This window comes from Aptenodytes patagonicus, chromosome 1, assembly GCF_965638725.1.
Source record: "Aptenodytes patagonicus chromosome 1, bAptPat1.pri.cur, whole genome shotgun sequence".
In the NCBI taxonomy this organism is placed as follows: domain Eukaryota; kingdom Metazoa; phylum Chordata; class Aves; order Sphenisciformes; family Spheniscidae; genus Aptenodytes; species Aptenodytes patagonicus.
Window position 1 is genome coordinate 74,467,234 of NC_134949.1, and position 14,887 is coordinate 74,482,120.

General features: G+C 39.5%; 1 protein-coding gene across 2 annotated transcripts; it reads left to right on the forward strand.

The window, feature by feature from the left end:
• The first annotated feature begins 101 nt into the window (after nucleotides 1-101).
• GOLT1B (golgi transport 1B) lies at nucleotides 102-14,278 on the forward strand. Of its 2 annotated transcripts, XM_076342631.1 has the most exons (6): nucleotides 102-212; nucleotides 4,742-4,833; nucleotides 6,680-6,858; nucleotides 10,215-10,296; nucleotides 11,281-11,314; nucleotides 11,664-14,278. In XM_076342631.1, exons 1-5 carry the CDS (start codon nucleotides 188-190, stop codon nucleotides 11,287-11,289), a joined length of 387 nt encoding a protein of 128 aa, XP_076198746.1. In that variant the 5' UTR covers nucleotides 102-187; the 3' UTR covers nucleotides 11,290-11,314; nucleotides 11,664-14,278. The 2 variants fall into 2 exon arrangements, with proteins under 2 accessions (XP_076198746.1, XP_076198737.1); XM_076342622.1 differs by lacking the exon at nucleotides 11,281-11,314.
• Nucleotides 14,279-14,887: the final 609 nt, after the last annotated feature.

Below are 14,887 nucleotides of genomic sequence, written 5' to 3' on the forward strand. Positions count from 1 at the left end.
AGGCGGGCGCCGAGACGGGAGGGGGCGCAGCCGCGCGAAGAACGTGGCTGCTGATTGGCGCCGGTCCCTCCAATCGGCGGCCCCCTTTCACCCGGCGGCGAGGCGAAGGGGGCTGCGTGTTTCCGGAAGACGTGGCCGTTGCAGCCGCCGCTTCTTTGCCCCGCGCCCGCCGCCCCCCGCTGCCGCCATGATCTCCCTCTCGGACACCCAGAGTACGTGCCGCCCCCGCGCCACCGGTACTCCGCGGTGGGAGGCGGGGAGCGGGTCGCCCGCCGCGGGGCTGGGGGCGGCCGAGCTGCGGAGCGCGGAGACGGACCCCGGGGGCGGCCGAGCAGTGCGGGTCGGGCCTGGCCCGCCCGTCCCGGGCCCTCGCCCTTTGTTCGCGCCCGCGACGCGTCGGTTGCAGCCGTTGGAGTGGTCGGGGCTCGAGGCTCCGGCCCGGGCCGCTGTGGCGGAGCGCCCCTGCGGAGAGCTCGTCCGCTTCCTTGGTCCGCGCCCGCTCGGGGCCCCGGCGCTCTGGCTGGGCGCGGCGCGGAGAGGCGGCTCTTGGCGCTGGGGCGGGAGTCGCCGAGGAGGGGTCCGGCTTGTGCAGACGAGGGAGGGCCGTCGGCACGCCCATTTGCCACCCCGCGGCGGTCCCCGACGGGCACCGGCTGGAAGCCGGCCGCGGGTGGGAACGGGAGGGCGCAGGTGGAGCTCACCTGGCCGCGCCTGTCGGCATCGCCGCGTCGTGAGGGCTTTTACAACCGCGCTGGCCCCGGCCTCGGGTCTCGCGGCGGTACCGTGAGCTGCCAGGTAAGACGGAAGGTGAGGTGGGACACGGCGCTGCAGCGGAGCGCTCGGCGGGGCTGGCGCCCCGTCCTTGGAGGGCACTGCCACCGGCGCCGCTGCCGCTAGCGGTTGTTTTGGGTTGCGAGCTCTTCCGTGTTGGCAGGGCTGCTGGGATGTGGCGGTGGCGAGAACGAATGAATGAATGAAAGCCGAACGGTGAACAAAAGTAACAATTAGCAGAGGTCTTCTAGTGTGCCTCCATGTGGACGTCAGTGGTTTGGAATCACCGAATTATGTGTTAGTGGCTTTGCTGTGTTTCTCCTAACTCGCTGTTAGCACGCTGAATGTTTGCAGGTGACGCTGGGCGGGGGGTAAGGCGAGGACCGGACACTCCATCTGGAGTGAAAAAAAGAAGTACTTGTATGTGACCGTAGTTTTGTTTTCACTGAATAGAAATACTTGGAAATAGGGACGCTGAAAGGGAAAATACGAAGAAATCAAAGTAAAGAGGTTCATAAGAGTTTAAACTGCAAGGTAAAGGAGAATGTTAGGTCTTTGATTTAAATTAACGTCTCGCTTATGATGCACTTCTGGTGTGGTTGCCATGAAAGGAAATGAGTCTGCTTGATAAGCACTGTGTAGTCAGTTATGAAGGAGGGCAAGCATGAAAGATGTAGGAAAGAAAGTTAAAAAAGAACAACTAAGTTTAACTTGGTAGCAGGGTACCGGAAACGGAGGTCTTGGAGAGCCAGTCGAGGCCAAGGCTGAAGACAGGCAGAAAAGCAGGTTAGCAACATTCAAGGTCAATGATTTCTTGAGCAAGGTGCCGTGCTCTGTTACCGGGATGGGTACTAACCCTTGGGGTCAATTTTTAGATTTCTAGTTGATTGAACCCTTGCGGGCTCTGCTTTTGCCCGTTTCTGTCCTCCATGAGTATCCATGGGGGGCGAAAAAAAGAAAAATCCGCTTTGGAAAGAGGAGATCTATTCGCTGTTTTTCCTTTTCTTAGTTCCTCTTTTGGGACCTTCAGCTACCCCCAGTGCTGACTCTGTTGGTTTTAACTGTCAGAGCCAAGAGTAGTAAGTAAAATACTGTAGAGTTCAGGGGTTTGGGTTGTTTTGTTTTTTTTCCCCCGATGTTTTTCTGAAATTCTGAAGATCAGGTATTCTTAAACTCACTGCTGTTTGGGAAAAGATGGAGTTAGCCATAGAGTCACTGGTGGAGTAATGTGATAAATACCCAGAGAGGACCACTGCATTAGCTGATGTTTGGAAAATTAAATTTGCAGCTGTAGTCTAGAACATTTTTTAAGTGATTCATTAAGTGGTGTTATAAATCACCAGTAATTGCAAAAGAATGCACTTAGTTTTTCCCAAACAAATTAATTTTTCAATACTAAAAAATACTGCTAGCAAAATAATAATAATTAAAAATTGAAACTTTTCATAACCTATCAACTGCCTTAATTTTTGTCTTCTGAGAGCCTATAGTGCACGATTCCGTTCTTCTTTAGTACATAAAAGGTAGAGGATGTGCGTTGTCTTCCCTGAACTTTCACAAGCAATGTATCTCGATTTTAAGTCTTAATATTTACTAAGCTGTTTTGATGCAGTGCTGCAGTACTCTTGCACAGCTTATGGGATTTCTGCAGAAACATTGAGAAAGCATTGCTCCCTCCTCTCAGTAAATCATAAACATTTTAAAAAAAAAAGTCACATGGCTAGTATGCGTTTCTGCATTTCTAGGCATTGAAACATTGGATTTGAGTAATATGGGAAGGCTCTTCTGGCGCAGGAGAAAGTGTTTAAAAATAGTTCACACCCTCTCTAAAAATTCTTAGATTGTTGTTGCAAAGATGATGTACAAAATGTTAGCGTTGTGGGTTTTTTCCTTCCTCTAAGAATGCTAGTCAAAGATATTTCCAAATTCTGATATGAATCGAGTCATTAATACCCGAGTAATCAATACTGAGATACTGGCAACAGAGAATAATAGTCCTGGACCACTCATCTTCTTTCAGCAGTAATTTTGGGACAATGAGAATGGTGTTCCCTTTTTTTTTTCTTTTCCCTCCACTAACCAGAGAATATGATTGACTTCTAAAGTGAATCTGAATCTGTTGTAGGCGTAGGTGATTACAAACACATTTCAAGTGAGTACAGAAGTGTCAGAGTAGTAATTGCAGCAGCTGTTGGGAGTTGGCCTCTGCCTTCTTGCGAGATCCCTGCTTTGCGCTGTGTCTGCGGGAGGAATGAATACTCGCTTCCCATGACTGCATATTTATCTTATTGGCAGCTGGTAATTCCTTTGGAGTCCTGCCTCCAAGTGTTTTCCTTCCAGAATACAGATTGTTTCTGTTCTTCTAAAGTAAAGAGTACTAGAGAAAAGGGCAGATGGCAATTGTTATATTGCCTTCAGTCAGCAGATTCATTGAAAATACAATTTGCAGTTCTCTTTTTCATTGAAAATGAGTTTTGAGAATGTCTGCAGTAAATCAGTTGTAGCAGGTTACTTAGTAGTTTTAATTCTGGGTGGTTAAAATGCTCATAGCAAAAGTTTAAAGTGGCAGGTGATATTGTAGAACTACAGATTTAACACCACGTAGTCTGCAACCTTGCTGAAAGAGGAGCCCTTACAGAAGTTAGGGAAGCTGAATGTCTTTGCTCTGAGGTGTTCTGAAATTTTTTTTGCAATAACTAAATGGAAGTTCCGAAATACGCAGAATGATATTCCTTTACTCCTGAGCTCCTCAAGCAACAGTAAGTGATCAGCTAGATCTACACGGTAGTCAAAAGTGCAAATAAAATACATTTAGGTCGACCTGGCTAACAGTAGCAGTGAAGGCTATGATAGTGTGGGTGGGGTTTTTTGTTTGTTTGTTTCAGGCTAGACTGTACAAAACTACTGGGATCTTCAAAATACATATACACGCACACAAACTGGGCTGCCAGCCTGTCCGTAGTATTACAGCTGGTTTTGCTAGCTGGTTTTATGTATCCTGTAGGTTTCTAAATTCTCCGGTCACAGGGGTAGCAATAATGTAAGGGTGAGTGCATGGATAAATGCAAAGATCTTTGCAGCCGTGTTGCTGCTGTTCCTGTTATTTCTCTCCTATTCAGTCTGCGTGAGAGTCAAAGGAAGGCCTTAGGGGTTTAATTTTAAAAGTAGGATGTATTTCTAAGTATGGTCTTCAAGATACTTCAGAAGTTGTTGTCAAATGGTAGCTTCAATTGTAGCTTGACATTTCTAGCCCAGTTTCTCAGCCAAACAAATCTTCCATCCTACTCTTGCCTTCCCAGTATTTCTTGAGCAACCTTTACAAACAGGCAGAACGCAAAGATATTTAGTGTCGCCTAGTTTGTGAAAACTGGCGACTGGCTGGAGACCCAAGCTAGTGTTTAATAGCTGTGAGAGCATTTGGAAAGAGCCTACAGCATTCATCTGAGTTGTGTTCAATCCAGAAGTTGGGGGAAGTGGGACTGCTATGCAAGATTACGCGCGGTGGAATGTGAGGTCTCAGGAGGATGGAAAGGACCAGGGTACTTATGTTACTGTGGTAAACATAACAAGATAAAAGTTGCAAATGGAAAACAAAGTTTAATTTTCTGTTCACAAAACAATCCTTTTCTCCATACTAGCAGTAAATCAAAAGGGATGTCTTTGCCCTATGTGTATATGCATGCATGCTTTTTTTGTTGCATTCAACTTCAGTATATAGTTCCAAATATGTATTTTTTTTGATAGGCAGCTTCTAAAGATCTCTCTGTCTGTTATTGAAGTAATTGGTGTCTACAAGACTTACTATATTTGTACACTCAGGAAAGTTTTTAGGTGGTCATAATATAGGCTGAGTTTTTCTATAAATTTAAAATGTCTGTAGATTGGACATTCAAAGTTTTTCACAATTTTTATGCGTGAGTTTTTCCTGGTACCATGTTTTGTTAAGTGCCTAAATTTGTGTCTTTTTCAGAGATTGGAATGGGACTAACAGGCTTCGGAGTGTTTTTCCTTTTCTTTGGAATGATACTCTTCTTTGACAAAGCTCTTTTGGCTATTGGAAATGTAAGTGCCTGGCGTTTAGCCTTAGATTCTGCACTGCTTAGAATTAAGTATATGATATATTAAAAATAAACTAAATATAGAACAATGTTACCAGTTTGAAACTGAATCACAAAAAATACCGTGGCAATTTGGTATAAAGGAAGAGATGCTCAGTGATATGAGTGAATCATTTTTCCTGATGAAAGTTAGAGCAGCTCACATCAATCTAAATATCGTACCTCCAGGTCAGGCCTGCGATATGTTGGTCAGACAAGAAGCAGCTTGTTGAACAGTTGTTATGCTGCTGCAAATAAGACTTTTAGATTGGCTGTCATTACAAACGCTTTCTTTTTTGTGATCTTGTAAGATAACTGTCAAATGTAAGTATCTATTTGGATAAGAACAGTGAAGTGTTCTGTACATGCTAGCAAATGTAGCTTTGCTGTGCTTTATGAGGAAAGAAAGAAGTATGAATTGCTGATAGTCTGGGTTTAGAAGAGCCAATCACCCTTCATAATAGAGAGATTTAATATCTTCAGTTTTTAACAAATCAAAGTTTTCACTTAAAGCAGGATAGAAAATAAATCCTGGTTCTGGTACACAAAATTTGCAATCCAAAGCAAATATAAAATGACAGGGTGTTTTCCGAGTGTGGTAATCTCTGTGCCTCTGCTGTTATCAGCTTTGCCAGCCAGCCAAGAGCCTGCTAGAGGTTTGCATCCTCTTTCGCTGATGCCTAAAAGTCTGGTCAAAACTGATCGGTTTCATTCTGTGGCAGCAGAGTCAAATACTGAAATTCAGCGAAGGAAAATTTTAAAACGTATATTTGGATTTGGGTGCGTTAGTTGAAGCATTGTTCTGAACCATCAATAAGGTATATAGCGGAAGAGTGAAAAATAAAATAATTCTGATTTCTTCTTTTCCTAATGTAAGGTGGAAATACAAGATCCTGTTTAGGGAAAATGATGAAAACGTAGGTAGGAAGAGACAATGACAGGCTATATGGTAATCAAAGATAATGCAAGAAAAGGTACTGTATGCTTACAGAAAGTTTTTTTTAAAAAATGGTATCAGAAAGGGGAAAAGGTAGTAAGAAGGTGGTTTATTAAATAACATACAAAAATTTCATCTATCATCTTCAGTAAAATCCCCTTTTCAGCAAAAATGTTGCCCAGATGTATGCTTACAAGCTGAAATAATTACAAGTCCTGTTGCTAAAGGACATGAAAAGTAGTTCTGACTAGTTGGGAGTAGTGTGATAGTTCCAGTATAGACTGAACACTGGTAAATGGTAGAAAGACTACACACAGTGTGTGTGTGTAAAAAAAAAAAAAAAAAAAAAAAAAAAAAAAAAAAAAAAAACACCAAGGAAGATAACTGATAATGCTCTTCAGCTGTTTTCCTTTTTTGGCTTTGCAGTGTTCAGTAGATCAGTACAAGCTATTGAAGATGTCCATGGTACAGAACAGAGTAACATGTCTGTTCTCAGTTTTTTAGGAACCTTTGCTGTCAGTGGTACTAAGTTTCAGCACTGCTTGTGGATAATGATTGTACTTATGTTACAGGACAGATAACTGTTGTCACCAGGTCTTTTGACACGATTGTGTTTGTCAGAGACCGCAAAGGTAGACTCTTTACTTCTTAAGCAGCTGAGAGAAGAGTTTTGAATGCTAGCTACAAATGCTTTAAGGTGGACTTTACAGAAGAAAATCACTAGTAAATTCCTTCTCACCATCTCTTTTGATATTAAAAGAAGTTGTGCAAGAAATGCAATCTAACTTTGTAGAATATATGTATATGTTTACATCCTAAACTTAGGAATATAATTAGCTATTTTCTTTCTTTGGTTGGTTTTTGTCTTTTCTAGGTTTTATTTGTGGCTGGCTTGTCTTTTGTTATCGGTTTAGAAAGAACATTTAGATTCTTCTTTCAAAAACACAAAATGAAAGCAACGGGCTTTTTCCTGGGTGGTGTGCTCATAGTTCTCATTGGTTGGCCTTTAATAGGAATGATCCTTGAAATTTATGGGTTCTTCCTATTATTCAGGTAAGACTTGTTTCAAAATACCTTTCTGTATTGGTGTATCTAGGAATAAATGTATTCGTTTAGTGTTGCTGCATTACAGCTGACAAAGCAGCATCCTTTAAATGTTTGGTTTTGATAAATTTTATGTGAAGTTGTTTTACATTTGTAAGAGGTGGAAAGTTGGTAAGTATTTTTCCAAGACTCAAATCGGCTAATGTTTGAGGCATATACCAAACTGACTTTGGTAATGTTGTTTATGTCTAACCAAAGAATTGTAAAGCTTCAAAATATCTGGGAGCCCAAATTGTTGGCAGTGCAAAGTTTAAATATTTCCTCATAAAAAAGGCAACTTAGATACTTAGTATTTTTTTGGTGGGGAGTTTGTTCTTTTCTTTAACAAATGGGGCAAAATACTTGGTTACAAACATCCTAGGTTCCTAACCTTACCATTTCATTACTGTGGTAGCCCAGTGAAAAGATGTTTTCTGTCATGTGTCGTTACGCTTGTGCCCTAGTAGAGTCAGAACTGCTGGTTTTGATTAGCATTACCTGGACTGAGTTAAAGAAAGATGATAATTCTTATTTTTTGAACAGCAATCTTGATACATGTTATAGCTTGCACAATGTGTCATTTAACTTCTTCATACATGCAATGCTAATGGTGAAAGAATTTGACTTGTTACAACCTGTATATCTACATTTTATCTTTATTTTCATGGTTGAAGTTCCGTTCTTCAGTATAGAACAAAGTACAAAATATGCTTATAAGTAAGAAGGGAGGTTTTTAGTTGTTCTTGGACTTCTGTTCAGATGAAGACTGTTCCATTAATGCTTATTAATCTAGTAACAGACCCTTAAAATATTTTCGAAGTGCTCAGCTGCTGGCTAAGTAATACAGTTCCTGTTGATCAAAATCAAACCACTGTTCTCGTGGTGTTCTTTTTTCCACTTAGTTAAATTGTATGTAAATCTTGTATTTAGTTTAAATATTTTAGAAAAAAATCTTAATTTGGCTTTTAATATATGCTTCTTATTGTTCTGCTCTGTATTACTCCGAACTCTATCACTGCAAGTGTTTTGAAAATCATGGTATTTTACTAAATACATTGTCACTTCTTGCATGTAGCACTTGGGTTTAATTGGCCAGTATAAAGCAAGTACTGGTTTCCAGCTAAACACCCCTCCTTTTAAAAGATCTCGAAAGAATTATAAATTACTGTGTCTAAGCAGGTATGGTTATGGATTATCTATTGGTGCTAGCCAGAGGCTAGCAGGGTAAAATAATGTTGAAGGGATTATAGAAGGTCAGTACCTATCCCTAGGTCACTAGGACTATCCCTTAGCCAGAAGAGTATCAACAAGGGATAGATAAATCCAGGTGTGAATGCTTATCTATCTGTTTTAATTTAAAACATCTCTAGACCGTCTTTTGTAGTGCTTAATAGTTCTTAGAATCTAAATCCCTTGCTACAATGTTAGCTAGTTACTACTTCAAACAAAGCTTTTTGTTTTGCTTCAGTCTTGTTCATTTCAACCGTTATCGTGTTTTTGGCAATTTGCTCTTTTCTGAAGAAGTTAAAAATGGAGCCTTTCCTCAAGCATAATTTTATATGATTTGTCAGGATCCCACTGTTTGGTTGCATAATAGAAAACTTTCCTGTTTATCATTGGTCTCTGAAGTACATAATTTTCTTAGGCCCAAGGAATACCAGGTCAACTTATGCACCTTTGGATTTGTTAGGGCAGTATGTTGTGAGGATGGGCATTTCTGTATATCCTAATGGTTCTAGTCATGTGGATTACTAGGACTTATATGGAAAACCTTTGTATTTTTCAAGAGCAGTTTAGCAGTTCTGGTAACTTTACTTCAACTCAGACTAAGACAGTACAAATGTAAACCACTGTATTGTACTTTTTTCAGTCTCTTGATTTTTAGACCACTAAACCAGTTCCACTAGGTGTTCAGATCCCTCTAGAATCTTTATTCGTAGGTTGTTGTCTTGCATATCTAGACTACTTCTACACAGTCACCTTTCATATGCTTTGTGGCAGTAATTGCAGAGCCCCTGTTGTCCACAAAGCAACGGTTAGGTACTGGTGACCAAGAACACTTAAACAAAATACAGGATTGCAAAGATGTATATATTTTTTTTTTAAGATGCATCTGACTGAAGTGAGAGATACATGCAATTATTATTTTACTCTGGTTTAAATCTAGAATGCCTTTCCCTTAACATGCTGCCACAAGTTTCCCGTCAGAGGTTTAGTCTTTTGCCATGCTTTCACATGCTCAGATTGTATTCACTGGAGAAGGCTATTATGGGACAGTATCTCTTCTTGTATCCTAAGCTGCTTTTGGAGCCTTGTTCAGATTACAGGCATCCAGAGTTATGGCTAACAATATTATCCTGCCTATACTGACTATTCCTTATTCTTGGCTACACCAATTGTTTTAATCTGTTACAAGTGGTTTGTGTGCCCTGCATCATAACTTACTGGACCACTGAAATGATCCGGTCTTTAAAAAAAGAAAATATCTAGGAAAAACGTGCTGGTATTGATATTATCCAGCAAATAGTTCTTACCAGTGTGGTGAAGAGGATGATGACCTGTGAAACTTCACTGTTTCACTGTGGCTGAGGTCTCATTACACGTTAATCCTTAGTCTACGCAGGGAATGTATAGCTCAACAAGCGAGAACTCAGAATGCCACCACCAGCTGAATTGCTGCAGTTGACTGCAAACAGCTGAGATGCTGCCATGGAAAATTTGTTTTCCTGCTGCAGAGACGAAGTGGACAGTGCAGGGGGCTACACCATAGCAGCTATGCTAGGCAACATCCCCTGGCTCATGATTCAAATCCCTGACTCCACATGAATCTGTCAAATAAGTGAATACACAACTCGGTCATGCTTAATTTTCTTTAGTTAATGTAAAGAGTACCATATATTGTTTCAAAGGGGATTACTCAGAATTAACTTCAGTTAATCGGGTATTGCAAGAATGTATTTCCTATAATGTAAAAAGAAATTATCTCAAAATATATAGGGTAACGTTGAGAAATTAGTTGGGAGCATCAGTTCTGTTGACTAAGTTGGGTATTCTTTCTTTAGTTATTTTTTGAAGAGCTGACTGAGGGTTGCCAGCTATGAAGAAAATTAAGTCCATTTAAAAATAAGGTGTTTCTTTCCTGGTTTTCTCCTTTCTCTGCTGAATGTATGTTGATGATATTTGGTAAAATTAATATGCTGCTAACAAGCTACAAGATTTTATGTAATCTTGGTTTAAAAAATACCTCCTATTTCTTCATTTTTATAGCAATATGAGAATAGTTTAATTATAAAAACTAACACAATCTTCTGATATCTTACCTAAAGGGGGTTCTTTCCTGTGGTGGTTGGCTTTATTAGAAGAGTTCCAGTTCTTGGCTATCTCTTGAATTTACCTGGTATAAGCTCGGTAAGTGCTCGGTACTTCATGCAAAATTTGAAGCTTGTACTGTCTTTTATTCCATTGTTGCAGCAATAGTAGAAATGCATCAGAAATAAAGCAAATATAACTTCAGAGCAGTGACTTTGAGTGTATTCCTGTATAGTTCTTGCACTGTGCAGATCACCTTCATTCCCAGTGAAAGACTTCTAGATGTAAGAGGAACAAAAGGACACCTTTGCAGAAGCTGCCCCTGCTGACACGTTGTGAAGTGGAAAGAGCCCTGGATTGTGATTCGGAACGCTGGGGTTCTGCTTCCTGCTTCACTGTTGGCCCTAGGTGACTAGATAGGTGAATCATGCCACTGTTCTGTGCCTCTTCTCCTGTCTGTATGATGAGGAGGACACTGTTCTTCTTTGTGTAGTATTTGGATGTATTTAGGAAAAGCGGCCTGTAAAAGCCAACAGTTTAGTTCAATGTTAAGTTGCAGCTTGTATGGTGAGTCCAGAAACTCTCATGATGCATAATCATCCATCAGATATATTTATTAAGGTCCACTGCACCAGACTACGTCTTGCTATTTACTAAGATTTGTATTTTTTCAAATGCAGTTTTCCATTTTCTTAACCAAATAGCCAGGGATTTGAAGACAATTAACAGGTGCCAGAAAGATGGTAATGTAGGGTGTTTCAGTCAACTACTTTTACTGTGCTAATTTCTGTATGTATTTTAACACAAACATTTCTAACCCTAGTTTTGAAAGCAACAGTTTTAATAGCTGCTACTAAAAAAATTAATAGGGGGTCTAGCTTAGATGTATACAGTCTGTTTTTTTTTAAAAATAGTGTTCAAGATCATCTGTTCCAATCTTACAGTTAGGCCAAGTTCTGGCTCATAATTCATGATCAATTGAATGTTTCATTTGTCAATTGATCTTACTTAGACATACTTAATTTGATCATAATGGGGTTAAATCTTGTTTTAAAAAGATAATTGTTAATGTTTTATTCAAAGCCTACGTAGGCTCAGAAGAGAATCCACAGTAATGGTCAGTTGAAATATCTTACTTGGTCTACTAATGCATGTGTGGCTGATACTGTATTGTTTTGTTTTAATCATTAAGCTAGCAGTGTTATCTGCATTCTTCTATTTCCTTTTTCATTCTGTTGCATCTTCATGTTGCACTGTTAATGTCTATATGAGAAAAACATGTCATGCAGAAACACAGTTGCAATGTGAGATTTTCAATTTTCACAAACTTAAATCATGAGACCTTGGTGAGTACTATTTGACTCATTTTCAGTCGCATACTAACTGTGCAAGTAGCAAGTAATACTTGAGAGTAACTTCACTGTACATAAATATGCAGCTTAACCTTTTTGTCTCCTTTTTTACAGCTTGTAGATAAAGTTGGAGAAAGCAACAACATGGTATAATGACAAGAGGGCAGAAGACTGATTCTAAACTTACTGTATTATTTATAAAATCCTTTTGAAGAATACTCAGCACAAAGATTAAGTTGTGTACAAAGGAAAAGCTTGTTACGTTCTTTACATAACAGTTTAATTTAAAATGTATAGTCAACAATATACACTAGAAAAGAAGCTCAGCAAGTATGCTTCTAGGAAGGTAACTCCAGAGTTCAGGAAGTAAACTGAAGAGGTGAAAGTCATGGAATAACCCATGTTACAACTGTTCAAGACTCTTTTTGTTGTTTTTTGGCAAACATGCTAGAGGCAATGAACCCTTGTGGAATTAACGGAGCCTGTACTTTACCTCCTTATTTTGAAGGTGCAGTAGAGCAAACAGGCCTACATTTTTAAGGGTGACCCAAACTTATCCAACCCTCTGCTTGCTATCCTCAGAGTGCAGAAAAACAAACAGAAAACTTCTTGTGCAACAAGAGATGTGTCTTTGCATGAAGGTTAAGATGACTGTTCATCTTTAAGTTTATTATGACAAAAAAAAGGAAACCCTACAAGGTTCTGTTGTAAACATTTTTGTAAATATGTGGCTGAAATAAAACATTGTTATCTTAATGTTTCAAAGCCAAATGTAAGTTGATTGTATTTGCCTTCCGTTTCGGAATAAGCAAAAGGTCAATCTTCAATAACTTCAGTCTTAAATGTTGGTTCTGAACATGTAGAGCTCAACAGGGAACTCTGGAAACTGACTTGCGCTCCTTCCAGTTTGTTCTCCTTGAGTCATGTTACACGTGCATCCGAACGAGAATGTAGCCCCTTGTCACTAACATGGAAACTTTGTGAAATGTGCTTCGTTCACAGAAAAATGCATTTGGTTAAGGTGCTGACACGAACCCTGTGAAATGTATCTTATCAAAATTTGAACCTTTGTTTTTAAATAGTTTGAAGCTAAGGTTTATTTGTTTACTCTGGAACTACAAATTGACTTTTATTTTTTACAGTAATAAAATGAAAACGTAAAATTCTGTGTACGTGAGTCTCTGGGGAGAAAATTGAGCTGATGGGGCTAACTAAAGATCAAGTGCCAATCTCCATACGTTTTGTAACTTGTTGCTTGGGTTATCTTCAAATAACTTAAAACTTCTATCAGTCACAGCAACAACTTTGCTGCTACAGAGATTCTTAGCTAACCTGGAATAAATGTCCCCTACTAATGCAAGGGTCACATTTCTGCTTCTGTTGGAATGTTAAACATTGTGCACTTTCAATAGATTAAGTTACGTAGCAGCCTCACCTAACAAAATGTGATCATTAAGTAAATTGTATTTGTGGAGGCTTTGGGGGTTTCTGTTGTTTTTAACTTTCTTTTCCCTTAAATGTAATCCTTAAAAAAAAATTCCCAAAATGCAATGGTAGTATTTCAGGTAGCTATGTAGTCTTAAAGGTCTAATGACTGTTTAGTGGGGTTTTTTTTTTCTTTATTATGCAGTTAAAATCAGTATTTTCCGAAATGACTTTTAAGTTAAGAACAATCCTCATATAGCAACTTCCAAAAGGGTTGGTACAAAGTTTATTTTGTACAAGACGTTTTATTTTCATTACAACTGTATAAATAGCCAAATCTACTCTTCCCAATGTTTAATTTGCTTCCTTCTCAAACAGGCACAAAATGATCCAATTAAAAAAAAATGCTATTATATTTACAATGAATAGCATCTGAAAAATCAGTGGTTTTATTTTATAAATGACAAAAAATGGCTATATTTGCCTGATGGCATGTGTGTTGTAGTTTACAGACAGGACTAAATATGACTTGTGGCTTCTACCTTAAGAGATGAACCAATTTTAACTGCTCCCGTAGATCTCGTGTGTTAAATGACTAGAGAATAACACTACGGCAGTTTAGCAAACTCGTCTTGTTTGCTTTGGTAGAGCACTAGTCTGTACTGTGGGAATCAAGTACTGTTTAAAGCAGCGTTCATCGTTTACGTTAGAAGTCAGCTACCTGAATTCTTTGTTCTTGTCTTTTGAAAAGTAATGTGATGGGAAAGGTGGATTGCACCACGTGACTACGGAGCTCTGACTGAAAGCGAGTTGCTCGGAAAGCTGAAGTACCTTTATCAACAAGAAACCTGATGATGTCTTTCAGAGGTGATGATGTGTTGCTATACGTGATCTTTTAGCCCTCTGAAATGCCGGGATGTAGGCAGTTCATCTCACTTTTATTTAATTCATTGCTTTAAATCAAAAGTCAATTTTTGTCAGATGTGAACTGTTGTGAAAAGCGTCTGAGGGAACAAAATTGTATGTTGGATTTAGCGTAGCCTTTATCCCTCAAAGTAATGTTGTCTTCGAGCCAGTTTTGCCAGGATAAATGTGGGTGGCAGCAAAGGTCAAAACAACTTAGCCTAAAGTGTTTCTGTCGTCGTAAAAATATCTTTAACAGGAACATGCTCGGAACATCTCCCCTTTTAAATGTAACTTATAATTGCTGCTTTAAAAATCATAAGGATGGATCTTATTCTGAGAAAATGAATACTGTAAATATCCTTGTCATACCTTAAATAAATGGGTACCTTTTTCTATCATTTGTCTTTGTGTCTCTTTGCGTGCACATTTTAAGAAAGTGTTTTGACAAGTTTTCCTTTCCAAAGGTTAGGGAGTGCGTGCTGTTGCTGCTTGGCTATTTTACACTGTTGTGACTTTCATAATAAATAGTGGCTTTGATTAATCTTAAATGGAAAGGTTTCTTCTTTTTCTCACAATAAACCTTTTATGTAAACATCCCCCTAGTTATTCAGGTTCCAGTTTCAAACACATCACAACAAAATGTGGAAATTACGGGTAGGTGGGAAATGGCTTCTTTGTTAAACTACCTCCTTTCCTTTCTGAGGAAATAACTGTGAAACTTCAGGAGAAAAGGGGCACGTGTCTAGAACCTAGAGCGGGTTCTAGTCCCTGTGCTTTCAGTTCAGTTCAAGGATACGAGCATGAGTTCTCTGTACCCTAGAGAGCAGCCTGATAAGCAGGTTTGCTATTCTGTGGTGCTCTGCAAGCTTGCAGCCCACTGTTGAGGTTTTTGACAGAGGGAGTGAGTAGAACAGCAAAGCAGGGATTTTAGTTGGTTGTTGAGGTGTTGTGTTGGTGCTATGTGCTAGTTAATGCCCTAAAAAACTTATTTTGACTGAAGTTCCAGC

Excerpts from the sequence above, each read along its gene's own strand:
- GOLT1B (XM_076342622.1), top strand. The coding sequence starts at position 188 with ATGATCTCCCTCTCGGACACCCAGA. Across the intron at positions 6,859-10,214 it reads GGGTTCTTCCTATTATTCAG|GGGGTTCTTTCCTGTGGTGG; the intron begins GTAAGACTTGTT and ends TCTTACCTAAAG. Across the intron at positions 10,297-11,663 it reads ATTTACCTGGTATAAGCTCG|CTTGTAGATAAAGTTGGAGA; the intron begins GTAAGTGCTCGG and ends CCTTTTTTACAG.